This window comes from Salvelinus namaycush, chromosome 12 (genome assembly GCF_016432855.1).
Source record: "Salvelinus namaycush isolate Seneca chromosome 12, SaNama_1.0, whole genome shotgun sequence".
NCBI lineage: Eukaryota > Metazoa > Chordata > Actinopteri > Salmoniformes > Salmonidae > Salvelinus > Salvelinus namaycush.
The window spans coordinates 40,572,083-40,599,972 of NC_052318.1; the positions used below are offsets into that span (position 1 = coordinate 40,572,083).

General features: G+C 46.0%; 1 protein-coding gene across 3 annotated transcripts; it reads left to right on the top strand.

Annotated features, from left to right (window-relative positions):
* Positions 1-6,607: 6,607 nt before the first annotated feature.
* Positions 6,608-27,852, top strand: LOC120057216 (lysine-specific demethylase 6B-like). 3 transcript variants are annotated; one of them, XM_039005743.1, is made up of 20 exons: positions 6,608-6,740; positions 11,997-12,150; positions 15,907-16,030; positions 16,125-16,175; positions 16,301-16,523; positions 16,650-16,910; positions 17,191-17,346; positions 17,437-20,564; positions 20,652-20,778; positions 20,992-21,097; positions 22,767-22,972; positions 23,067-23,224; positions 23,339-23,407; positions 23,492-23,640; positions 23,727-23,841; positions 23,996-24,183; positions 25,348-25,489; positions 25,624-25,750; positions 25,896-26,072; positions 26,175-27,852. In XM_039005743.1, exons 3-20 carry the CDS (start codon positions 15,912-15,914, stop codon positions 26,196-26,198), a joined length of 5,526 nt encoding a protein of 1,841 aa, XP_038861671.1. In that variant the 5' UTR covers positions 6,608-6,740; positions 11,997-12,150; positions 15,907-15,911; the 3' UTR covers positions 26,199-27,852. The 3 variants fall into 3 exon arrangements, with proteins under 3 accessions (XP_038861671.1, XP_038861672.1, XP_038861673.1); XM_039005744.1 differs by having other exon boundaries at positions 12,000-12,150; XM_039005745.1 differs by lacking the exons at positions 6,608-6,740; positions 11,997-12,150 and adding an exon at positions 15,662-15,761.
* Positions 27,853-27,890: the final 38 nt, after the last annotated feature.

Here is a 27,890-nt window from a genome sequence, read left to right on the forward strand (position 1 = left end):
CTTAAGTACTTTACACCACTGTGCAGTAGGGATGGCCAGGGATTTTCTCTTTAAGTGCGTAAATTAGACCGTTTTCCTGTCCTGCTTAGCATTCAAAATGTAACAAGTACTTTTGGGTGTCAGGGAAAATGTATGGAGTAGAAAGTACAATACTTTCTTTAGGAATGTAGTGTAGTAAAAGTTGTCACATATAAATAGTTAGGTAAAGCACAGATACCCCAAAAAACTACTTAAGTAGTACTTTAAAGTATTTTTACTACTTTACACCACTGGCCATAATCATGACAACCACCCCAAAATGTAAAGGAACAGAGACAAGAAATGAGCATTGTGTCTGTGTGCTACTTCAGAGACTACATCAGTGTGAATACCCAAATCTGATATGGGTTGTTTGAAAATGATCTTGGACAGTCAGAAAAAAAGATTGGGTAGAGAAAGAAAATCAAATTTGGGTTCTTAGGGTGGCTGCATAAACAACCCTCGAACCTTTGGGTGTTACAGTTATGTGTATAGAGTATCTCTAACTATCCGGATACACTATCCAGATACATGGGCCTCCCCTCAGTCTGGTTCCTCTAGAGGAGGGATCATCAACTAGATTCAGCCAGATTTTTTCCTTGAGTGGATGGTCAGGGAGCGGAACATAATTACATATAATTTGTAGACTGCAAATGGACAGCAAGAAGCCCAAACATACACTACCGTTCAAAAGTTTTCGGTCACTTAGAAATTTCATTTTTTTCACTTAGAAATATTTTTTTGTCCATTAAAATGACATCAAATTGATCAGAAATACAGTGTATGTCAGGGTGGTGTATTAGAGGCGAAGTCAAGTGCAGGAGAGTAGATATTATGATGAGCAGGCGCACTTTATTATAGTTCCAAAAACGAGAGCACTACATGAAACAAACCCGCTCAAAAAACGGAACATAAAAGTAGAGCGCGTAAACTAACACCACCTAACCTGAAAACAATTACACACAAAACATGACGGGAAACAGAGGGTTAAATACAAGTAGCTTGATTGGGGAAATGAAAACCAGGTGTGTATGTAAACAAGACAAGACAAATGGATATACAAAAATGGAGCAGCGACGGCTAGAAATCCGGTGACGTCGATCGCCGAACGCCGCACGAACAAGGAGAGGGGCTGACTTCGGCAGAAGTCGTGACAGTGTAGACATTGTTAATTTTGTAAATTACTTTTGTAGCTGGAAACGGCAGATTTTTTTATGGAATATCTACATACAGTTGAAATCGGAAGTTTACATACACCTTAGCCAAATACATTTAAACTGCGTTTTTCACCATTTCTAACATTTAATCCTAGTAAAAATTCCCTGTCTTAGGTCAGTTAGGATCACCACTTTATTTTAAGAATGTGAAATGTCAGAAGTTTACATACACTCAATTGGTATTTGGTAGCATTGCCTTTAACTTGTTTAACTTGAGTCAAACGTTTCAGGTAGCCTTCCACAAGCTTCCCACAATAAGTTGGGTGAATTTTGGCCCATTCCTTCTGACTGAGCTGGTGTAACTGAGTCAGGTTTGTAGGCCTCCTCGCTCATACACGCTTTTTCAGTTCTGCCCAAAAACGTTCTATAGGATTGAGGTCAGGGCTTTGTGATGGCCACTCCAATACCTTGACTTTGTTGTCCTTATGCCATTTTGCCACAACTTTGGAAGTATGCTTGGGGTCATTGTCCACTTGGAAGACCCATTTGCGACCAAGCTTTAACTTCCTGACTGATGTCTTGAGATGTTGCTTCAATATATCCACATAATTTTCCTCCCTCATGATGCCATCTATTTTGTGAAGTGCACCAGTCCCTCTTGCAGCAAAGCACCCCCACAACATGATGCTGCCACCCCTGTGCTTCACGGTTGGGATAGGGTTCTTCGGCTTGCAAGCTTCCCCCTTTATCCTCCAAACATAACAATGGTCATTATGGCACACAGCGTTGTACGAGATCTACAGTTTCTTGGCAATTTCTCGCACGGAATAGCCTTCATCTCTCAGAACAAGAATAGACTGACGAGTTTTAAAAGGAAGTTCTTTGTTTCTGGCCATTTTGAGCCTGTAATCGAACCCACAAATGCTGATGCTCCAGATACTCAACTAGTCTAAAGAAGGCCAGTTTTATTGGTTCTTTTATCAGGATAACAGTTTTCAGCTGTGCTAACATAATTGCAATAGGGTTTTCTAATGATCAATTAGCCTTTTAAAATTATAACCTTGGATTAGCTAACACAGCGTGCCATTGGAACACAGGAGTGATGGTTGCTGATAATGGGCCTCTGTACACCTATGTAGATATTCCATTACAAACCTGCCGTTTCCAGCCACAATAGTAATTTACAACATTAACAATGTCTACACTGTATTTCTGATCAATTTCATGTTATTTTAATGGACAAAAAATGTGCTTTTCTTTAAAAAACAAGGACATTTCTAAGTGACCCCAAACTTTTGAACGGTAGAGTATAATATTTGACTAAAACAAACTTATTTCAAATCTTGCTTACATTTGTATATAATCAAGTTGTGTCTCTCTACTATGTGTGGGAGTACTTAGGAAGAGCTTTCTTAAATTAAAATCACTTGGAGCTGATTTCCTGTTTCTATTTTACAGTCTTATGTCCAACAAGGAAAATTCCACACACTAAAGTACTTAAGGGGCCAAATAAAATCGCCCTCGGGCCATCAGTTTGCGAACCCTGTTCTAGAGGTTTCCTCCTTTCGTTATTCCTTGGCACTGCTGTTAAGGGATCTCCGCCTAGTTGCTGTAAAGCCCTTTGTGACAACTGTAAATGGGGCTTCATGATAACATTTCTTTAACTTTGTCTCATCTGTGGACACGTGAAGCGCCACAGTCCTTATTTGGGGAATTTGACAACATCACCGCATGTCTTCTTCAAAATTCCGTGGCCCTTTTGTTCTGTTTCCTTAAGAGTGACAGTGCCAGCGTGCATCGTGGCACGAGCTGTATCTCGTCCACTGAGGACAGTAGGAGTAGGTGAATTCTGCGCCATAGACGGGGGCGTTCGTATTGAGTGGCTCCCATCAGTGGCTTTACAACTGCGCAATAGGAAAGCTGAATCACTCATCCCGACTGTTTCGCTACTCAGAATGTTTTCCATCTTTGTTTGTCAGAGGTAAGCTGGAGGGACAGTTATCGATAGCTATACTCTGCCAGGCTGTTTGTTTGAAAGGCTATTTGTTTTCTATTTAAGCGACGGACCTTGTCTAGTAAACATTCTAATTCGGAAGCTTCTCTCTGCGCCATAACTTGATTATTGAAAAGCTTACATAATGCGGTTGAAAAGCCAACGATCAATCATATTTCACTCTTAATGTGCTTGAGAAGGGATATATAGGTATCTACAATCAAGCTATAGACATGTATCCTACTTATTCAAGTTACATAAAACTATTAATTTAGACTATAATGCACATGTCATTGTAGTCTACTGGGCGATCCACCTTTGTGGTTTTATTTTAGTATGTGAATTTAGTTAACCAAGTTCCCCCCTAAAAATATAACTTTTAGAGGACATTTCCATAGGTGGTCATGCTATAGTGTTTTTTCTTTAATAAATTATTTGGCTATTACTTACTCATTTTATGAATCATTACCATTCTCAATATGTCCACTTGGTTCTGTAAATATGGTGTCGCATTATCACGTTTAAATGCCACGTGAAGTTGCGGCGGGAATTGGGAAATTAACTGAATGCCGAATTGGCATATTCCCACTCAATCTCACACACGCACACACACAATATTCCCAATTTGTTTCACTAGTTTCTGTGATGCAATATGGATTATTGTCCACAAGGTGGCGATATCTGTACATGGATGATATAGCTGACTACTTTTGTGTGGAGGTCTATGATTAATTTTCGTACAGTTACCTGTAGGTCTGTTTAGTGTAGATGATTGAATGTGTTATGGATTATTGTCTAATGTAGATTATTACATGTTTATTCTCAATTAATGGTTGTAATTCACTAGTAATTAACTACATTTCTCAGGGTTTGGCTATTGGCCAGTTGAGCCATAATTAATTTTCTGAATAAGATACTAGATCATATACCTTCAGTCAGTACCAATCGAATCAGGTCTCAATTTAGTAGTTCTCTATTTGTTTGTCATATAAAATGGACTCCGGGGAGGTGATCAGTGGGGTTACAGAACGTTCAGATGAATGGTACATGGAACAGACATGATGTATCTGTCATGTAGAAAGTGTGCCCTCCTTAACATGAGCCAGCTCTCAATCTGTGTTACTCTCTGATTTAAATAATCAATGCAGTGTTTGCTCTAGTCAGTTGCATGCTATTAACACATGCTAATCGGTTTTTCATTTCTCTTGACAGTGGGTGGTGGCAGGTAACGAGAGGTGAAAAATGGCACCGCCTTTGTAGACACCCTATCAGACACCTACAATTGAGTAGCACTTTCTGTTGGCCAATAGCAGAGAGCGATGCATCCACACCTAGGACAAGGGTGGGCCATAGGAGAAGAGGACAGAAGATGAAGTGTCAGCTGTAGCCAATGGAAGGCATGGTTTGATTGACTTGCAGAAGATGAAGTCCAACGAAGCCAGTAGCCTCCAAGATGAGGTGGGTTTCCAAATCTGCTCAGCCAATGGGAAGGGAAATATTATCACACGTTAAAGAGATAGCTCAACCAAATTATGAATAATTCAAATAGTCTTTGAGCGCGAAGAGATTGTCTGGTCCACATTCCTGTATACATAGCCACAGCCACTATTTGCATCCTTTAGCATAGATAACCAAAATAAAGGAACCCATGATAGTAAATCGAACATGCTCTTATTTGCATTCACAAATCATCTCTTGCTACAAGTCTCAATGCTTCGATTACAATCGAGTCCCCGCCACAGATTCTTAATGTTGTATCTGAATACACAGCACTGTACCATCCACATTATGCAGCCACAGCACACGCCATGTCTGCCATTATGTTGTATGCAGTATGTATAGCGTATACAAATAAGTAGGCAGTGATTTGCTTTTCAAGATGCCCCAGTGGTAGAGAGGGGCACACAGCATTCAAGCTGTGTGTATGTGTGAGAGCCAGGGTGAGTGTCCATGTTACACGACTCGTACATGGAGGGTGTAATGTTCAGTTTCCATGGTGAAAATGGAATCCAGCTCTGTGGCAGTGCCTGCTGATTGGCTCACATGGCCACATGGGGTTGTGCTGTGAGCAGATGGTTGGCCAATGGGGTAGAGACAGCATTGGGGCTGTTGCTAAGGAGAGTCAGCTGGACTCTTCTCTCTCTCTCTCTCTCTCTCTCTATCTCTCTCTTTTTTTCTCTCGCTCTCTCTTTCTTTCTCTCTCTCTCTCTCTCTCTCTATCTCTCTCTCTCTCTCTCTATCTCTCTCTCAGATCTGTCCTTCAGACTGTCTGTGTCTATCCACTGTCTCTGGTGTATTGGTTGATTAAGGGTGAAGTGAGGAGAGGGGGCCAGTGAGAAGCAGCTCTACTGGGTGTGGGCTTTGAGTCACGTAGGCAAGACCCTCCCCACATAAACCCAATGCCCCCCTGCCCCACCTTCCCCAGCCCATGTAACAGCCAGCTGACGTCCTGTGGGTCCAGTGCTGGGGTCCAGTGCTGCTGGCCTGGTTAGTTGTCCTCTACGACCCGTTGGTCATCCCTCATTCTAATGTCTGTCTGTCAGAGCCTCGTACATAATCACCACTGTCCTGATTAATCACACAGATATCAATTATTACATACGTCAGGGCACAGTCTGTGCAGCATCCTACTTTACCATTATGACTCTATATTCCTCCAATATATTATCATTAAGAGGATACAGTCTGACATGTTTCTGTCTGTTTTCTGCAAATGATTTATCACACATGTAATGTCTTACCCTCTGACATAATTGAAATCCCAGTCATTCCATGGCACTACTTTTCTCTTGTGGTGCTTTTAAACTGCAGGTTTTGTGAGCTCTTGCCAAATACAGGGCATGTCAGTTTAATGTCTGTAACAAAGTGCTTGTTTCATACAGTATGGAAGGAGAGAGTCAGTCCGCCTGATTGGAGCACAATGCAACTGATTCCAACATTTTGAATACGGTAAGGGAGTATTTAGTAGGAGTATTACTGTCAGTGCTTAGAGTGCAAGTTCATAACTATCAAGCCATTCCTGGAAACCTTTACAGTTGCCAGTACTAAGTATGGAGGATGCAGTACGATTTGGGGAATATCTGCCACAGAGAAAATGGAGTCTTTGCTACCTCACTGTGGTGGTTTAAAAATAGCTGCTAGTTCTGTTGGCTTTATTCCAACACACACACACACACACACACACACACACACACACACACACACACACACACACACACACACACACACACACACACACACACACACAGAGGGTCGGGTGTCTCTATCTTTCACTCTGTCTTTGTCCCCTCCTCCTGTTTAGCATAGGAGGATTGACATGAGACCCTCCTCCCTTATTGGCTGGTGTGAATTAAATGGCGGTGTGGGGGCCCGCCCCTTAGGTCTCTGCACGTGGATCAGTCTGCTGTTAGAGCCTGAGTATCAGAGAGGAGAGGAAACCAGGAGCAGAGGAGAGGGAAGAGAGGAAGAGGAGAGGACTGGGGGAGGAGAGAGGAAAGAGGAAAGGGAGAGGAGCCAAGGGGTGTGTGGAGCAGAAAGAACGAATAAAAGAAGAGAACAAAAGGAGAGTGCAGGTAAAACAAGGAGAGTGTGTCTGTCTGTTTCTTTGTGTTACTGTACAGAAGGGGTGCAATTGTGTACACATTTGTGCAAATATTGTTATGAGTCATATATCAGTGCATGTTAGGACATGTCTTTTGTGTTGATATATTACTACTGCACATACTGTACTATGCTGTATGTCTGCAGATTGTGTGGCACAGTTATGCACTACACACACTGTACATAAACACAGTCAGCTGATTTGTGCTGAAAGATTTTTAGAGTAATGGTTATTCCTGTCGTGTTAGTCTCTTTAAGCCTCTGTTTAGACTCAGGCTTTAACTTGTGCTTTACAGCAACGCAGTGTTTGGTCCGTGTTGATGTGTGTGGTTTGGTTGCTGTGATACAGTAGTAAAACAGAGAGTAACCTTACATTTCCGTGCTGGAGCGAGTCCAGTGATTGCAGCGCGTGACCTTGCGTAGGTATTGATAAACATTGTGTCAATAGAAAGTTTTCCGATAGGGAGTGCTGCTTGTCAGTTTAAAAGATGTTATTGTATTCCGAATTTTTTTATTTTATGTATTGAATAAACCCAGTATATTGTTCCGAATTTTTATGAAAGTGCAGGCCTTTTAGATTGAAGCTTGCCAGGGGTTTTCCTAGTGTGCAGAGCCCAAACAGGGAGCCTGGTAGTGGGCTAACTTGTCCTCCTTGTGCTAAAAATGGCCGAGCATTTTTGACCCACATTTAGTGCTGTATTTATACAGTACAGTGACTCACTCTGGCAGCTGCAAATAGAAGGAGTAAAGAACAGCCTTGTTTGCCCTTGCTAAGTTACAATAACACACCCATGTGGATACAAACACATACTAACACCCTAACACACACACACTCTGGGCATCAGGGTGTATTTCTTCTGTGGTTCACCACTGTTCACCAACCAGTACACCCAACCACTTGACCATGCTGATTCTATGATGAAGTTAATGTTCAGTACACACAGCAGCTGCCTGTTTTCCTCCCAAATAGGTTCCAGGTGGTCGGATTGGTCCGTGTGTTTCATTGGAGCAATTTAGTGGTAAATATTTCTTTGTTATGAGAGACTCAGCAGTAGGCCAGGGTTAGAGGTCAGGGGTGAGGGGTCAGTGTGACAGCTTTCTGATGAGGTCCCTGCCCCTCCACCGCCCTGCGGGGTCACAGATCATAAAGTTCCTGCCCTGCTGATGCACTTGCCTAGTGATGATCTCCATGACAACCAGTCCTCTGCACATACTAGCACAGACAGGCTCTCTCTGACACACATTAACGCAGACACGCGCAGACACACACTCACACTCATTCACTAACACACAACCACACACACACACACTTCTTCATTGCTGTCGTCTTTGAAATGCCACCTGGTCTGTCGGTATTGTTTGCAAGAAAAGATGCCCCCCTCGAGCCCCCCTGTTCCAAGCCTGCAGTGGTACATTCCAGTACTTGTCTGAGGTCTGTGCTTTCTGGAGCATACAGAGGGAGAAGCCTCCATTTTGGAGAGAGAGAGAAGGTAGATGTGGGAGAGGAGGGGAGGGAGAGCAGGGCTGTGAGGTTATAAAAAGTTATTTTTAGAAAAGCTATATATATGAATCTCATACGTTCTGCTTGGTGTCAACTCAGGTCAGCATTTTACATTGTCTTACAGACATTGAGTACTTACAGTAGGCTACATACGCATCAGTGTCTCTGTCTGTTAACCTGTGGATGTGAGGCTGTATGTGTCAGTGTCCGTTTGTCTGTTTGCTGCCCTGTCAGTCTGTATTCCAGGTTGATTTGTGTAGTTGTGTTTTGTAGGTGTCACTGAGAAGTGACGTCTCCCTCTTCGCTCAGTTCTCTTTCTCTATTTTTCTCTATGTGTCTAAATGCTCCACATGTTGAACTGGGAATGGGAGTTGGGTATCAGAGCCAGGTCTGGTGTGGTATGGTGGTACAGCCCATCCCCCCCATATAAGATAGGATCAGTATGCTTCCTGCCTCCTCCTCCACTAAGCAGCTTAGTGACCTCTGTCTGTCTGTGTGACTGCCCTGATTGTAGAGGCTCCGCCATGTTCACCCACACAGAAGGCTGCACATCTGCACTGGGTTACTATGCCACCAGCAGGCAGATACAAACACACTGTTCAATGTGTGTCAGTGTAGCGCAACATGGCGAGCATTATTTCTGTATTGGAATCTGTTGTCTCTGCCTCTTTGATTCAGGGACACTACTGTTCTTGTGTCAGTTGCAGAGAAGTTTTTTACATTTACATTGAACCTTTATTTAACTAGGCAAGTCAGTTAAGAACAAATTCTTATTTACGATAACGGCCTAGACCGGCCAAAACCCGGATGACGCTGGGCCAATTGTGCGCCGCCCTATGGGACTCCCAATCACGGCCGGTTGTGATACAGCCTGGATTTCGAACCAGGGTGTCTGTAGTGACGCCTCAAGCACTGAGATGCAGTGCCTTAGACCGCTGCGCCACTCGGGAGCCCCAGTTGAAAGGCAGGGTTTGACAGTGCAAAGACATTCTGCTCTAACATCAACATTTCTGCTAACTTCAACACTCTAGAGACCGCAGAAGGATTATAGGATGATGTATGCTTCTATTGAGGCAACTCAAATTGGAGAATTGTAAAGCATATGACTCCCATTGTCAGAAGACTATTGCGCATGGTATTATTCTGCACCTTTTCAAGCAGGCTGGTTAATCACTGAGGAAAGCATGTCTGCTAATCTGGAGAGGTTAGTAACTTCCTGTGGAGTGTAAGGTCGTTCTGGGGGAGAGGAAGGGGCAGTTTACTCTATCATGGTTATTCAGTACAGGAACTAGAGTTGAGTGGTATCCAGATGTTCATACTGTCATACCGTTTCTGTACCATACCGGGGTACAGGGTATTAACGGAAGTGCACACAAGGGGCGCAATTTTTTGTTGTTGACGCACAAAACAATTTAGGCAACAGGGATCTTCCTCCAGGGGATTCAATGTCTCTGCTGTAACCGAGAAGCTTGATCTTGACGTCTAGACACTTAGCTAGCAGATTAGCAAACCAAATGCATAGCTGGAGCCCTGGGCTGGATGTCATTTAGATTCCTAATAAAAAAATACCTCGGTATACGGTATAACCGATACATCGCACCAAACTAAAATGAACGTAACTAATAAGTCAGTGGAGAAGCAGGGCTTCTTGTTTTTAAGATGTGCAGCAGCGGGGATCTTCAACTCTTTATGAACAATTTAAGGCCCATATCACAGTTTAGAGGTGACTTATTCTCTTAGATGTTTTTCTTCCAAAGCAGATGTTAAAAAGAGATGTATTATTAATAACAGATTTTAGTGTTGTTTCCCTTCACACAACCCACAGAACAGGTTTTAGACTTGTTTCCCTTCACACAACCCACAGAACAGGTTTAGACTTGTTTCCCTTTCACACAACCCACAGAACAGGTTTTAGACTTGTTTCCCTTCACACAACCCACAGAACACAGGTTTTAGACTTGTTTCCCTTCACACAACCCACAGAACAGGTTTTAGACTTGTTTCCCTTCACACAACCCACAGAACAGGTTTTAGACTTGTTTCCCTTCACACAACCCACAGAACAGGTTTTAGACTTGTTTCCCTTTCACACAACCCACAGAACAGGTTTTAGACTTGTTTCCCTTCACACAACCCACAGAACAGGTTTTAGACTTGTTTCCCTTCACACAACCCACAGAACAGGTTTTAGACTTGTTTCCCTTCACACAACCCACAGAACAGGTTTTAGACTTGTTTCCCTTCACACAACCCACAGAACACAGGTTTTAGACTTGTTTCCCTTCACACAACCCACAGAACACAGGTTTTAGACTTGTTTCCCTTCACACAACCCACAGAACAGGTTTTAGACTTGTTTCCCTTCACACAACCCACAGAACAGGTTTTAGACTTGTTTCCCTTCACACAACCCACAGAACAGGTTTTAGACTTGTTTCCCTTCACACAACCCACAGAACAGGTTTTAGACTTGTTTCCCTTCACACAACCCACAGAACAGGTTTTGGACTTGCTTCCCTTCACACAACCCACAGAACACAGGTTTTAGACTTGTTTCCCTTCACACAACCCACAGAACACAGGTTTTAGACTTGTTTCCCTTCACACAACCCACAGAACAGGTTTTAGACTTGTTTCCCTTCACACAACCCACAGAACAGGTTTTAGACTTGTTTCCCTTCACACAACCCACAGAACAGGTTTTAGACTTGTTTCCCTTCACACAACCCACAGAACAGCATCAGAATTCATGAATGGGTATTGAGTAGTAGTAATGAGAATTCCATAATAACAATGGCATTGACACTCATATATCTCAAGGGCCATTCACACACACACACACGCACGCACGCACGCACACACACACACAGTCTGAGAGAGCGAGACATGCACAATCAAACACTCAAATCCACATGCTGTGGTAATTGATCTAATTGAAAAACAAGTCAGTCGCCAGAAGGGATACAAACCTTCCTTATGCTTTAATTTCCCAACAAGCTGATGTATGCATAAACATACACACAAACGTACAAACAAACACAAATACACACATAGCAGGGGAATGCAGCTAGTCAGGTGCAGCCCTCTCTCACACACACACACACACACACACACACACACACACACACAGTGAAGAAAATGTGTCTCGGTAAGGGAGAGTCTTGCTCTTGGCTCTGGGGTAAAATATATCATTGGTTGCCAAGGATACAGGACACAGTGTGTGAGTAAGAGAGGGAAAGAGAGAGACAAAGAGTGAGTAGCAGACACGTGGAGAGAGATAGTAAGTGGGAGAGCGAGAGAGAGAAGGAGGGAGCTGGAGAGGAATCAGTCTTGTTGAATTGGGTCTGGAGGAGGAGAGGTGACGAGGCGATAGGGGAGGGGCCAGAGAGAGGAAGGCAAAAATAAATTAAATCCGACTGGCTGGTCAAAGGGGGCTGGGCCATCCTCTCGCTCTCCCTCTCTGCTTTCTCTACTGAGCCATTCGTTCCCTTTCTTTGTCTATCTGCTGAGGGGAGAAACGCCAGAGAGAACAGTGTGTGTGACAGAGAGGAAAGAGAGGGGGGAGAGGGGAGGACAAGAGAGGAATGACAAGATGGCAGAATGGAATAGAGATACCTACTTTCTTTTTAAACAATAACCCCCTTTCATGTCCTCACATCTGTGTCCTACCTGACAGTGGTTTCTCCTCCCTCTCTCCTGTGTTTGTGGATGTGTGTGTGCTGGCTAGCAGAGGGAGAGGACGCCTGTTCTGTTTAACAGGACTTCAGGCTGAAGCTGAAGTGGGCTGCTGCCTCTGTCCCTGAGTGAGTGGCGTCTTCACACCGAGAGCACACAGACGGTGTCCCCTCCTCCCTCTCTCTTTCACAGCACTCAGCAGCAAGGTAAGACTAGAATGATCCTTTACCTCTCTCTCTCTCACTCACACACACACACACACACACATGGGCAGGGGGTCACAGTAAAAAACAGGTTTCCCTGGAGAGGAATATGCGTAAGTGAGGGTTATGTGTTTCCCTGACACCGGTTACCAGGGAGATTTAGTGAGTGTTGAGGACAGTGATTTCTCTGGTGACAAAGAGCGTCTGATGACAAAGACACCGGTCTCCTTGGTGATAGAGACCGATAGAGGGCTGCAGTTCCGAAAACTGAAGGACATGTCTGCTCAGAAGCGACTGACTGACTGACTGACTGACTGACTGACTGACTGACTGACTGACTGACTGACTGACTGACTGACTGACTGACTGACTGAGCTAGTAAAGATGAAATGTGGAGCCACCCTCTTCCTCCACCCTCTACTAACACAGCTACACAGCTATACAATCTCCATTTGTCTTATGAAATGTCCATTCTCTCTCTCTCTCTCTCTCTCTCTCTCTCTCTCTCTCTCTCTCTCTCTCTCTCTCTCTCTCTCTCTCTCTCTCTCTCTCTCTCTCTCTCTCTCTCTCTCTCTCTCTCTCTCTCTCTCTCTCTCTCTCTCTCTCTCTCTCTCTCTCTCTCTCTCTCTCCTACTCCCCCTCTGTGCGTTGGAAATCTGCTGTAGGATTGCCTCTGTTTAACATAGCATATTTGTTTACTTAAAGCAATCTTATTCATTGTTCAGTGTCATCATACACACACAAGAAATGTCTACATGTGTGTGTTAGAGGTGGTGTGTGAGACACAGCTTGGGGTAGAAATGTAGTGAGGGGTGGGTGGGGGGAGTGCGGCTTTTGTGCAGGAAATGGAATCATTATCGATTGCTATGGTGATCTCAGGCACCAGGCAGGCACCACTAGAGGCACACAGATCATTACTACTCTGTATACTGCACTGTGTGTGATGTGGTCTGGACAGAGAGGATGTAAGATGAGATATGATCTGTCTATCTAGCATGGTTTCATAGGAGCAATAAATTCTCCATTATTGTAAGTGTGTGTGTGTTTGTGTGCATGTGCGTGCATGCATGCTTAATGTTTCTGTCAGAGAGTATGCACAGTGCTGCATACCGGTATCTGGGTGAGAGAGGGTTAGTGTGTATACAGTGTTTGCTGTATTTTGGCCGTTCTAGTGGATGAGTAAGCAAAAGTCTATGCTCTGCCTGTGGACTGTGTGTGTGTGTGTGTGTGTGTGTGTGTGTGTGTGTGTGTGTGTGTGTGTGTGTGTGTGTGTGTGTGTGTGTGTGTGTGTGTGTGTGTGTGTGTGTGTGTGTGTGTGTGCACGTGTGTATGTATGTGTAGGGAGGATGTCAAAATATTTCTCCCCTACACACTCTCACCCACAACCCCGTGAATGAGTGCAATTTCCTGTGTGCTGACATACTATAATCCATCTGCGATCTCACACAAACACACACACACACAGACATACACACATACACACAAACACACACACACACGTGCACACACACACAGGGCTGATATCATGTAACCCTCTCTCAAGGCCCCTCTATCACCTGCCCTCCCTGTTGTCCTAATTCATTAAAGGTGCCTGGAGGCAGACGTGTATATGTACTCACTAGATCTGACATACATGATGGTGGTGCATGCAGGCCATGGAGCATAGATCTGCAAGTGCTAGATTGGATATGCAACTTGGAAGAACCCTATAGAATCGAGAAATTAATGCATGGTTTCAACCTTCACAGATATTATGTATCATCTCTCTGGCGAAATATTTAATAGCTACATCTCATAGCATGAATTTTCTGGGTTCTTGTTTTGCCTAAATTCTTTGACGTCTTTTTTTGTATTCTCATTGGATGAGAGACCTGTCTGTCCTCACATACACAGAGGATCACTTTCCCCATACCCACCCCCATCCATCCAGGACCCCTGTTTGAAAGAGTGATTGTCCGTTCTTCAGGAATGAAGTGCACAGAGGAGGGGCGAGGGGTGCGGCTGAGTGGCCAGACAAGTGAAGGAGGGGTGAGGAGGAGGGGGGAGGGGTGTGTGTTTCTGGCTGCTCTACACGCCGAGCACAATGTGTGCTTGTACTCTGATTCACTGGGTCACAGGCCAGTCCCATGGGTCGGAATATTTGGGTTTGACTGAATATAAAATGCCGTGTTTACCTCAATTTGACTTGATCCCCCCCCCCCCCCCCACACACACACACACACACGCACACACACACACACACACACACACACACACAGTCTGAGAGAGCGAGACATGCACAATCAAACACTCAAATTCACATGCTGTGGTGTGTGTAGAACCTCTTATTCTTTGGTGATCTCTTTCTCATTACTCACACATCTTAATCAACCCCAGCCCTCTCCCCTACCCGTACTGGCACCCAGGATCCTATGGATGGGCTAAAAGGTTATTTATTCAGTGTATAGGGAAAAGTAGGTAACTGAAACCATAACAGGCTAAACTGATGTTTTAGTTTAGCATCATAGTATCTCTATAGCAACATATTTAGCAGAGAGGGAGAGAGAGAGGGGGATGAGGATTAAAAGAGGGAAAGGTTAGTCTCATTCATAGGTAGGTCAGACATGGCCACACACAGCTGGTCTAGTTTTCACCTGTCACTACTACCACGCAGCTGAATGAACTGGAGCTGGTTTGCATATTAGACAGAGAGAATTTAGGGCCTGAAATGACCTGCAATGTACAGCTGTCCTTATGGAACATAAGATAAACATTCTTGTCCGTATGTGTGTTTGCATTGTGCTGTAGTACACAGCAGTATTCTAACATTAATATAAACAGCCTGATGGGAAAGTCCTCTTTCACTGTCTACTTAAAATACATCCATACACACAAGCACACGCTCTCTCTCCATCTCTGTTGCTGTCACACACATCCATTTCCCTGATCAACAGTAGAAACAGCAAATCAGCTCTGCCCCTCTATTCTCTCTCCATCTCTGCTGTCTGTGTTGCCTTTCTGTTCAGACTAGAATGGTTGGAGAAATAGAGCAGACAGGCCTTTATCAGTGGCTGGCCACAGGCTGCAGTTGCTGCAGGGAGCTGGTGATCAGAGAGGGGTTGGATGCAGGGTGCAGCTCTGGCTGACTGGTGATAAACCACAAACAAACATGAGTGTTCCAGCAGATTAGGAGGCAGACACAGAGAGAGAGAAAGTGAAACAGAAAAGGGGAGAGGAGAGTGTTGTGTGTGTGTGTGTGTGTGTGTGTGTGTGTGTGTGTGTGTGTGTGTGTGTGTGTAGTTGCAGTGAATTGTATTTGTTGTCATTATAGGATCTTAGACCGGTACCTAAAGGTTATCTATTGTAGGTGTGTGGGCAGTGGCAGTTGTCTGCTGGTGTAAGGAGTTGTAATGCAGTGTTGGAGGTGCATTAACATGTACAGTGTAGCGAGTCTGCAGAGACTGTGAACGTCAAGCATGATGTGGTTAGTGGTTGATATTTTGGTGGTTTAGCAACTGAACACTAATCTCTCTCTAGGTTGTGGTTGAGAGTTATTGAAGGAAAGACAGATTGGTGTTGTCGTGTAACCCTCTCAGTTCTATAGTAGAGGGCTTCACAGACACAGACCAAGTGTGGTGAGTATTTCTACCTCTGTGTTCAGTACTGTTTGTGTCCATGGCAACCATTTACCGTCATGTAGACTACAGTGTGTGTTCATGTATGTATGTTTGCTCATGTTCTATCCTAGTCCAGTAAAAAGTGTTTTTTATCCTGTCTCAGGCTGAATGTATCACCCAGCAGAGCAGTATCATGGACGTAACACCAGGGACTCCTACCCTGCTGGAGGACCTCACAGAGGAACATGGGCCCCCGTCAACAGTCGCCCCTGGGGCCCTCCAAACAGGTGAGCCCTCTTTTTACACCACAGTCTACTGACACACTCTTCCTGTGATGGAGTCTGTGCTGAGCCAATGGTAACCCTCCTTTATCTACTGTAGGTACAACGGAGGAATCAACCAATCCCAGCACATTAACAAGATTTATGACAGGTGAGTGAAACATCTCAATTGTTCACATCTTACATTGAGAGCAGCGCACATCTTTGAAATGTTAGTCCACTGTCACCTTACTGCAGTGATCCCTTAGTGATCTCCACTTTCTCTCTGGAACGTAGAGGGGCCAGTCCCTCCTTCCATGTCCAGGGAAGGGGCCCTCAAAGGGACCAGAGATCAGGAACACGACCCTGGGCCCAGAAAGACCAGGCTTATGAGACCCAGGGCTGGCACCAGGACTCCCCACGGTCATTTCAAAACCATGGCCACAGCCAGGGGGGCTACCAAACAGGACCGGGGGAACCCTACACCATCTGGAACTTTTACAACAACCAGCCTCCCAGGGTGAGAGGGGAAGAGGGCAGCCCATTCTATACTCTACATAACTCATTATTTATTACATACAGTAGTTAGGTTTATGTTTTTTTCTATTGATTGCATGACTTTAATGATGATAATTGTCTCTCTCAGTATGGGGGTCCCCACCAGCACCAACGGCCCAGAGATCCCCCCGGAGACCTGGGCTCCCCAGCAGAGAGGTGGGCCACCTCAGACCGCTCCAGGGCCTTCCCAGGCAGGATGATAGACCAGGGACCAGGACCATGGAAGCGCCCGCCCCCCCACAAGCACCACCGTGGCCAACCTCCACACCGCTCCCCGCACTCACAGCACTCTCCGCCCCCCAAGGATGACTGCCCTGCCAAGAGGAGCAGGAGCTCCGGCCCTGAGCAGGTCAGTCATCACTTGAGCTAATGATCTTGTTTTCCAGGAGTGGACGGTCCCACACCACAGTCAGTCCTGCTATCAATGCTTGAGGAAAATGTCTACTAACCTAATCTAGGATCAGATTTCTCTACTGCTAGTCTTAACCATTATGGTGATATCTGATCCTGGAACAGTCGTCTGAAGTCACTCGTGTAGCTGTGATATTTATACAATAGCACCACCTTCTGGTAGGGATCAATACACATCACCAAGACACTTACTGTTTAGTACTGTTCTCTCTCACCAGCCCTCTCACCGTGGCTCAAAGCATTTATCTGGACCAGACCAGCCACACTCACCACCCCACTACCTCCCTCCCAAACAAGGTTTCTGGAACCAATCATATGACAGACCTGGTTCTCGCACCCATGCTGACAGGAGGAGCTCGTCTACCGAGTTACAAGTAAGTCGGTTAATAGTCAATGTTCTTCAAGAGAACAGTGCTCTTAAGACTACTCATTGATGAACAATCCTTTCTCTCTTGTTATTTCAGGAATCCATCAAGTCAAGATTAGGGCGTTTCAACTACAGTACACATCATTCTACCCATAGTCCAGTTCCCCAGGTCCCCTTCGATGGTCAAGGCCCCCCTCCTTCCTCCTATCCCCGCCACCCTCCTCCTTCCCAGCCCTGTGGCGGCAGCAGACCCCCCCACCATGGATCCTGGGCGGAGGTGGATGGCCAGTCCCAGCCCCCCTCCTCACCAGCAGAACACACCGGCGTGCCTTACAGCCAGCACCACCAGCGCCCCCCATCACCCCCCTCAGTACCTCAGCACAGCCCCCCAGCTCCACGCTCCCACAGACAGAAGAGGGATCAGACTCCCTCCCAGCCCTCTGCTACAGAGCCTCCCCACCGCAACAGCAGCCACAGAGTTTTAGGCTCCACAGCCCTGAGCTCCTCCTGCCCCTCTGGCCTCTCCAGCTCCACCACTCCTAGTAAGGCCAGTGGGAAGAAAGACCCTCCACCCAATCAGAGGAGTCCTGACACTGGCGCTGGCACACCCCATAAACGGGGACCAAGGACCCCCTCACCCAGTCCCACTCCTCCCCCTCTCTCTGCCTCCCGCACAGGGCTAGGCTCAGAGCCCCAGACCCCACCCAGCTCTCCCCAGGACAGACCTACTGTCAACAACAACAGACCTACTGTCAACAAGCCAGGGCTGCAGCCTCATCGACACAAACAGACAGAGAGGACCCATAAGGATAAAGAAAGTAGAGCGGAGAGAGGCGAGGTGGGAAAGAGGGAACCAACGAGGAAGATGGAGAAGAAGAAAAGGAGAAAGGAGAAAGAAGAGAAAAGGGAGGATGGGGTAAAGAATAAGTTGAGGGACAAGGTGGAGAGAAAAAATAGGAAAGAGGAAGGTAGGAAGACGGAGAAAAGGGAGGAGATTCTTAGGGCTAAGCAGCTGGAGAAAGCAGAGATGGGATACTCAAAGTACCCACATGAATCATCCCTCCCTCCATCAGTACGGCCTTCCTCCCCTAAGACTCAGTCTGGATCTAGGGTTCCAGGGAAGCCAGGTCAACCCTCCCAGACACCATCCACCGCTGGCAAACACAGACACAGGGAGAAGGGCCAAGGAAGAGGTGGAAAGTCCCATGACCACAGCTCTCCAAATACCTCAGAGACAGTCCCACCTGCTGGCCCGCTTGCCGCCCATCCTAGCCAACCCTCACCACATCCATCCAAACACAAAAAGTCAGGGAGGGGAGGGACCCTGTACAAGTCAAACCCAGCTCAACCCAAACACCCCGTCAAGGGCTCACCACTGCCAGCCTGTCCCCCACCCACCACCACCACCACCACCATTAACAACAACATCAGCAGCACCAGCAAGACCAGTAAGACCAGTCCTCAGCCCACCAGCCCTCCAAAACCTTCTAAATGCAGCACAGAGGGGAAGGCTGATTCTACCCCCTCCACACTCTCATCCAAAACCCCAGCAGCTCCCACTGTGGCTGGGTCAGGGGGGTCCATCCCAAGCCAGCAGGACCAGACAGAGACAATGGGTGTGTGTCCAGAGGGGGGGGTCCTACGGGCCCCAGATCTCCAGCCTGCGGCGGGGGTGGGCAGTGTGGAGGAGCTGGGAGACAACCCCCCCGCCAGCCCCCCTGTGCTTAGCTGGCAAGGCTCCCCAGCATCAGCCCTGAGTGAGGAAGAAGAGGAGGAAGAACAGGGAGGAGTGATGAGGAGACCCGTCCTGCAGCCCAGCCCCACCCACAGCCCGTCCATCTCACCCCCCCATGGGAACTTAGAGGGGCTCAATGAGAAGGCAGAGGGGGTCAGTGAGGGGAGGGGTGCTGATGAGCTTCGCCATAGCGACCTGGCCAAGCTCTATGGCCTGCCTGATACTCCCAATGGAGTGGAAGAGGAGGATGAGGAAGAGGAGGACAGTAGTGGGGATACGTCATCCAGCTCTTTGCCTCCCCGTCGGCCACACCTCCACCAGACAGGAGTGGCTGATGTCTTCAAGTCTTTGGCCTCGTTCCTGGGGGGCCAGAGGTACACATATCGGGGCGGTCCATTTGGGCGTCCTCCTCCTAGATCCATGGGAGGAGTGAAGTACTCTTCCTCCCTCGCCATGGATCCGGAAACCAACTGTCAGGACCAGCAGTGTCCCTCCCCGACATCCGACTCCACCACGCCCCCAAGACTCACTACCCAATCACCCACTCACACTACCTCAGATCCGCCTTCCAAACCCCGTCCTCCCTTAGACCTCAACCAACCACAACTCTCTGTGGGGGAGCGCACGAAACAGAAGCACGCGAGATTGGAGGAGATTCAGAATGAGAGAAAGAAGGAGAGGACTAAGGGTGTAGACAGCGGGGAGACAGCCGGGTCTCTGAGCGCTGAGCTGAGATTGACCACCACACACCGGCTCCCTGCCACCACCAAGGAGGAGCGGGGGCAGAGGGAGGTATGCAGGCGGACAGGCAGGAAGAGGGTACAAAGAGGTGCAGATGGAAACAGGGAAGAGGATGGGAAAAGGAAGAGAAGGAAACAAGATAGCAGTCATCAGAGGAGTGGAGGCAATGAAAAGAAGAAGATGGAAGAAAAGAGAGACAGAAAATCAGCCTCCTCCATTACGTTGTCCTCATCTACATCACCCCCCAGTAGCCCGGTCAAGCAGCTCAAAGACAGTAAGAAGAGCCGTCCTATTCAGGGGAACCTTGGCCTCCAGAGCAACCTCGGCCTCCAGAGCAAAGACATCCAGGGACAGAAAGACAAGGCGCACACAGGAAACACTGAGCAGGGGGCACAATCGACAGTGAGGAAGGAGGAGAGGTGCAGTGAGCCTGAAACCATGACGTCCACACCAGGCAGCAACACAGACCCAGTGGCAACCGCAACTAGCACCATCAACACCCCCTCTACTGCTACCCCGGCCCCGCCTGCTGCCCCAGTGAGGAGGACCCCCTGTCCCCTGGCTGCTGCTGATTTCCTGAAGCTGAAGGCCCTGTCCATGGGCCCTCCCAAGGAGCTGAAGATCCGTCTGATCAAGGTGGAGAGTGGAGACAGAGAGACGTTCATCGCCTCCGAGGTCGAGGAGCGCAGGATCCCCCTAGGAGAGGTCAGCATCAGACACACAGCCAGCGAGGTCATCAGGGCCTGCAAGTGAGTACACAGTACAAAGAAAAGTGGATTAAAGGAAATCTTATTGAATTCTAGCTCTTCATCTGTCTCTTTCTGTGTCTGTTTCAGGGGGGCGAAGGTGAAGGGGAAGTTTCGGGAGTCCTATCTGCTCCGTGCTTTCTCTGTCAAGCCTGTTCTCATCACCGACCCACCCATCCCACGAGAGAAGCTTAATCCCCCCACACCAAGCATCTATGTGAGTCCACACTCCAGGGGCGCTGCCCTGCAGTTGACCCTATGCTTCAAGCTGTCTTGGGGGGAGGGGGGATAAAGCAACAACCAACAAAAAAATACATCTCAAGTTGATCTTCTCTCTTCCTATTTTCTTCTTCATTCTCACATATCAGTTCTGTATTTGTGCAACACGTTGTTGATGTATTTCTGTATCGTCTTGTGTGTCTGTGTCCAGTTGGAGAGTAAGAGAGATGCCTTCTCCCCAGTCCTCCTCCAGTTCTGTACTGATCCCAAGAACCCTGTCACTGTCATCCGAGGCCTGGCTGGATCCCTCAGACTCAGTGAGTTTGTGTATTTCGATGTTTCTCAGGGCTAAAACTTAAAGGGCAACTCCGTCACTTTTCAACTTCAAATTCTGTATCTCCGGCACAATACCAGTGTCTATATACCGATCGCTGCCTGCACCTGCCCGCCTGTCCAACATCACTACTCTAGACGGCTTTGACTTAGAATATGTGGACAACTACAAATACCTAGGTGTCTGGTTAGACTGTAAACTCTCCTTCCAGACTCACATCAAACATCTCCAATCCAAAGTTAAATCTAGAATTGGCTTCCTATTCCACAACAAAGCATCCTTCACTCATGCTGCCAAACATACCCTTGTAAAACTGACCATCCTACCAATCCTCGACTTCGGTGATGTCATTTACAAAATAGCCTCCAATACCCTACTCAATAAATTGGATGCAGTCTATCACAGTGCCATCCGTTTTGTCACCAAAGCCCCTTACACTACCCACCACTGCGACCTGTACACTCTCGTTGGCTGGCCCTCGCTTCATACTCGTCGCCACACCCACTGGCTCCAGGTCATCTACAAGACCCTGCTAGGTAAAGTCCCCCCTTATCTCAGCTCGCTGGTCACCATAGCAGCACCTACCTGTAGCACGCGCTCCAGCAGGTATATCTCTCTGGTCACCCCCAAAACCAATTCTTCCTTTGCTCGCCTCTCCTTCCAGTTCTCTGCTGCCAATGACTGGAACGAACTACAAAAATCTCTGAAACTGGAAACACTTATCTCCCTCACTAGCTTTAAGCACCAGCTGTCAGAGCAGCTCATAGATTACTGCACCTGTACATAGCCCATCTATAATTTAGCCCAAACAACTACCTCTTTACCTACTGTATTCATTTATTTATTTTTGCTCCTTTGCACCCCATTATTTCTATCTCTACTTTGCACTTTCTTCCACTGCAAACCAACCATTCCAGTATTGTTGTTTTTTACTTGCTATATTGTATTTACTTCGCCACCATGGCCTTTTTATATTTTTATTTATTTTTATATATATTTTGTTTGCCTTCACCTCCCTTATCTCACCTCACTTGCTCACATTGTATATAGACTTATTTTTCACTGTATTATTGACTGTATGTTTGTTCTACTCCATGTGTAACTCTGTGTTGTTGTATGTATCGAACTGCTTTGCTTTATCTTGGCCAGGTCGCAATTGTAAATGAGAACGTGTTCTCAATTTGCCTACCTGGTTAAATAAAGGTGAAATAAAAATAAAAAAAATATGTGAAAACGGTGCGTTTCGATGGTCTGTGGTTAAAAAGACAAGGACCTAAATAATACTTCTTTGTGACATCAAAGGGTAGGAATAAAAGTTTTTTTTTTTAATTGCCAGAGGGAGGGCATTTTCTTGCTCCCCACGTCACTTTAAATGTCATATTGTTTGAAGATCACCATTTTAAAATGTTTTCACTTTTGATGATGTCATCGGGTAGAACTTTTTAACTCTGTTTTTTTTTCTACAAAACGTTCAAATCTGCCGTTTTCACATATGTAGGCACTGGTATTGTGCCGGAGATAATGAAAATGAGATTGAAAAGTGGTAGAGTTGCCCTTTTTAAAACAGCAACATCATTTCAAATTGACTCACTATACCTCTCTTCTCTCACTCCCTCTTTCTCTCCTTCCCCCTCTCTTTCCCTCTATGTCAGACCTGGGTTTGTTCTCCACTAAGTCTCTGGTGGAGGCCAATGCGGAGCATGCTGTGGAGGTGAGGACCCAGGTACAGCAGCCTGCTGATGAGAACTGGGACGCCACTGGTTCAGGCCAGACCTGGCCTTGCGAGAGCAGCCGCTCACACACCACCATCGCCAAGTACGCCCAGTACCAGGCCTCCAGCTTCCAGGAGAGCCTCCAGGTTGGGGATGAGCACATACACACGGTTCCATACATTTCCCCCCATTTCCTCTCTTTGCCCAGTTAAGTTCATGTGTACTTCTATGTGTCTACAGGAAGAGAAGGACAGTGAGGATGAGGATAAGGAAGAACAAGAAGAGAAGCAGGCTCCGTCCTCTGACCCATCAACCACCGCTGCGTCTGGCGCCAGCAAAGCCAACCCTACTGTGGTTGCTAGCAAAGTCGGCCCTACCCCTATTGCTAACACACTGAGGTCAGAACATCCTTAATAATCTCTTTAATAAGCCAAATGCAATACATTTAATCAAAACAATATTCCGACGTTATTAAAGATGTTTTATTGAAATACACTTCCCCTTTCCTATAGGCCAGAGGCAAAATCGACTGGAAATATCATCAAATTCGGCACCAACATCGACCTCTCTGATCCTAAGAGGTGAGATTAGCTTTACTCGTGACAGATTGTTTCTAAGGTCACCGTTGGAGAGGAAGTAGAGTGTTAATGTACGTGTGTTACCAGGTGGAAGCCCCAGCTGCAGGAGCTGCTGAAGCTACCAGCCTTCATGCGTGTGGAGTTCAATGGAAACATGCTGAGCCACGTGGGACACACCATCCTGGGCATGAACACCGTCCAGCTCTACATGAAGGTCCCCGGGAGCCGCACGCCTGGTCAGTGTTACACGGGTGTGTTTTTAGGTGCGTATTGCACGCATCTGAACACGGGCTTAAATATCTATGTGTATGTCTGTTTTCAGGCCACCAGGAGAATAATAACTTCTGCTCTGTGAACATCAACATCGGCCCGGGGGATTGTGAGTGGTTTGCAGTCCATGAGCACTACTGGGAGCACGTCAACAACTTCTGTGAGAAGTGAGTCATGAAGCGTTCTTTATGTGTGTGAGGGTTTTGCATTTAGTTCAGAGTTTGAGCTGTTCTGCTCGTTGAAAAAAGGCATAGTGGTGACCCACAGGGGATTTGAACCAGAAACTAGCCACTTAGATGCCATCTCTCCTCCCTCCTTCAGGCATGGAGTAGACTACCTGACGGGGTCCTGGTGGCCTGTTCTGGAGGATCTGTACCGCTCCAACATCCCGGTGTACCGCTTCATCCAGAGACCAGGGGACCTGGTATGGATCAACGCAGGGTCCATCCACTGGGTGCAGGCTGTGGGCTGGTGCAACAACATCGCCTGGAATGTTGGACCTCTCAACTGTGAGTTACTAACAGTGTCCAGCAGGGGAAGCCATAGATTGGAAAGGGGAGCTGGGTCATACACAGTGCAGAACAGCAGAGAAGAGTGTAGCTTGTAGTTGGCTGTACACTATTCTCTACCTCAGTCAAATTATACTGAACAAAAATATAAATGTATCAATTTCAAAGATTTTACTGAGTTACAGTTCATATAAGGAAATCGGTCAATTGAAGTAAATTCATTAGGCCCTCATCTACTGTGTGGATTTCACATGACTGAGCAGGGGCGCAGTCATGGGTGGGCCTGGGAGGGCATAGGCCCACCCACTTGGGAGCCATGCCCAGCCAATCAGAATGAGTTTTTCCCCACAAAGGGGCTTTATTACAGACAGAAATACTCCTCAGTTTTATCAGCTGTCCGGGGGTGGCTGGTCTCAAACGATCCCACAGGTGAAGAAGCCGGGCTGGCATGGTTACACATGGTCTGCGGTTGTGAGGCCGGTTGGATGTACTGCCAAATTCTCAAAAACAACATTGGAGGAGGCTTATGGTAGAGACATGAAAATGTTCCACAGCCCCCCCACCCAAATGTAAAGGCCTTTGAAGCCCCCTTGGCTTATCCCTGTCCAGAGGTTATTACAATACAGTACCCCATGGATATTAAAAATAATGACGTTGGAGGCTTATGAACATTTAATTCTCTGGCAACAGCTCTAGTGGACATTACTGCAGTCAGTATGCCAATTGAATGTTCCTTCAAAACTTGAGACATTTGTGGCATTGTGTTGTGTGATAAAACTACACATTTTAGAGTGGCCTTTTATTATCCTCAGCACAAAGTGCACCTGTGTAATGATCATGCTGCTTAATCAGCTTATTGATATGCCACACCTGTCAGGTGGTTGGATTATCTTGGCAAAGGAGAAATGCTCACTAACAGGTATGTAAACAAATTTGTGCACAACATTTGAATGAAATAATTTTTTGTGCGTATGGAACATTTCTGGGATCTTTAGTTTCAGCTCATGACACATGGGACCAACACTTTACATGTTGCGTTTTATATTTTTGTTCAGTATACTATTAAAATCCCTCTCCAAATGTACTCTATAGAGTCTGAACACTGCCATTATTTGGCTTTAACACTGCTAATGTGAGCATCGTGTGTCGTCTTTGCCCTTTCAGCATACCAGTATCAGCTGGCTCTGGAGCGCTTTGAGTGGAACGAGGTCAAGAAGGTCAAGTCCATCGTTCCCATGATCCATGTCTCCTGGAATGTGGCCCGCACTATCAAGATCACAGACCAAGAAACCTACAAGATGGTCAAGTGTGTGTGTGTGCGTGTGCGTGTGTGTGTTAGTTATACAAGACTGTGTGGGCGCCTCGTCACCTATCTAGTATGCATGTTTATTTCTTGCTACACCTTACCTTTCTCTTGTTCTCTCTCTCGCTCTCTCTCAGACATTGTCTCCTACAGTCCATTAAGCACATCCAGATTCTGAGAGACCAGCTGGTTGCTGCAGGGAAGAAGATCTCTTATCAGAGCCGTGTGAAGGACGAACCAGCCTACTACTGCAACGAGTGTGACGTAAGTCCCTCCCAACAGCCTGTGGATGTATGCCTGAATCAGACCTGCTATGAACTACCATGACCCAAGTATCTTACCAACAGAGTGTTGGTGTATGGCTTTGGTTCTTTTCTGCAGTGAGTGATTGTGCTGTGTCTGTGTGCAGGTGGAGGTGTTTGACCTGCTGTTTGTGACCAGTGAGTATGGCAATAGGAAGACCTATATGGTGCACTGTGAGGACTGTGCCCGGACTGTGTCCAAGAGCCCCTCGCTGGCAGGAGTTGTGGTGCTGGAGCAGTACCGCATGGAGGAGCTGATGAGAACCTACGACAGCCTCTGTGTGGTGAGAGACACACACACAGTTTCTCTGTGCTGTGAGGTTATGTCCACCTTATTTACCCCCCTTTAAGACTTTCATTCATTCTCTTCCTCTTTCTCTCTCTAGACTCCATCACCCTGCTCCAAGTGAGGCCTCCTTCCTGTTGTGCAACAGCCATAACCAAAACTCCTACACAGTGGTAGCACAGACGGTGTCTTCAAGGAATACTACTACTGCGAACACTTGGTGAACAGCCAACCATGTTTACTCAGTATGTTTACATCACAGTAAGATATCGTCCGTCAGCCAATTGAATTCCAGCTCACTGTCTTCCCCTCCTACCAGCTGCTGATTGGACTTGAGTCTTGAGATAGAATGACTAGACTGGTACTACTACTCGTTAAAAACATGTCAGACAACTACAGAAAATGTGAACATAGTTAGCACTGAAAATCAGGTCTTATTTAAAACGGACACTGCTGTGATTCAAAAGCGTCAAGTAGCCGGTATATGGTGCATTAATTCAGGTACTTTTATGCAAATCCAATGGAACTTTTTTACACCAATCTAGTTATTCTATGTCCATGAATTTACTGTGTTGCGACGCTAACAGCAGGGGAATCGCTTCACTAGCAAAGTAGCCAATAGTCTCAATGAAATGACATTGTTTTGGTTATGTTTTCTATTCAGGTGAACTCTGACATTTATGATTCCTGTCTGTATACTCTTTGGGGTGCTATTTCCATTTCATTTATTCTGACCTAGGTATTTCAAAAGTTTAACCAGCCTAGAAGTACACCTCATTGGCCTTGCGAACTGTATTTAGATGAAATGAAAGGAAATAATGCAAACATGCAGATAACGTTTTCGAAAGCATTAGGAATATTCATTTAAGAAATACGGGTTTACTAGAGGACTAATCTGGTTTCACTCTTTGTTGGAAATCGAGTCTGTTTTATTGTGATTTTTGTTTTTGCATAATAATCCTAAATGATGTTTGGTAGAGAGAGATGTGATTGCTACAATATACCCTAAAGAGGATCCCCTTCCTTTTTCTTTTGATAAATGGTATTGTTCTCCCTGTTTTTATACCTCTTTTTTGGTTGCTATCTCCTTCTTTTCTGGATTACAGAGAAAATTAAGAATTGTAAATTGTTACTTTATTTATACATGTATATGTTTTTTTTCTTAAATGTATTTATTGCATATTGATGGTGCTTCTCTGGGGACACCAGCTATTTTTAAAGTTTCCTATTGTGTGTGGACAGGGAAGGGCCAACAGGGGGAGGTTGGATTTTAATGGTGCTCAACCCCCTCTTGCCTCGCCACCCCTCACTAACTGTGTATAAATGATCTATGAATATAAGTAAATGAATATAACTGAAACCGACAGGTTGGTGCTTAGAACCCGCGTCATTACGCTTACTGGTAAATGAATAGAATGATGTCTTTGTACTGTATCTAACTGATAAAAACAATACCTTTTTCAACTTTTTTGCATTATATGAAATTCATAAAATTGTGACGCATTTGTGATTTTATGATGGACATTAGCAGTATTTGTAGTTTTAGCCACTTTTGAACGAGACTTTTAGGGATGTATAGCGAGGTGTGGGTTTGGGTTCCTTCAGTGTTCTGTCCTCATGAGTATCATTTCAAGGTTGTGATCTTGCTCTCCTCTGACTGTTTATTGAAGCTGCACTGTTTTAAAAGAAAATAACTCCTATTGAAGGAGGCCTGATCCAGACCCGTCTCAAACACTCTGTGATGTTTCTGTGACATTATTGTGAGTAATATTAATCAAATAAAATCAAATGTTTTAAGAAATTCTTTGAGTAAAGT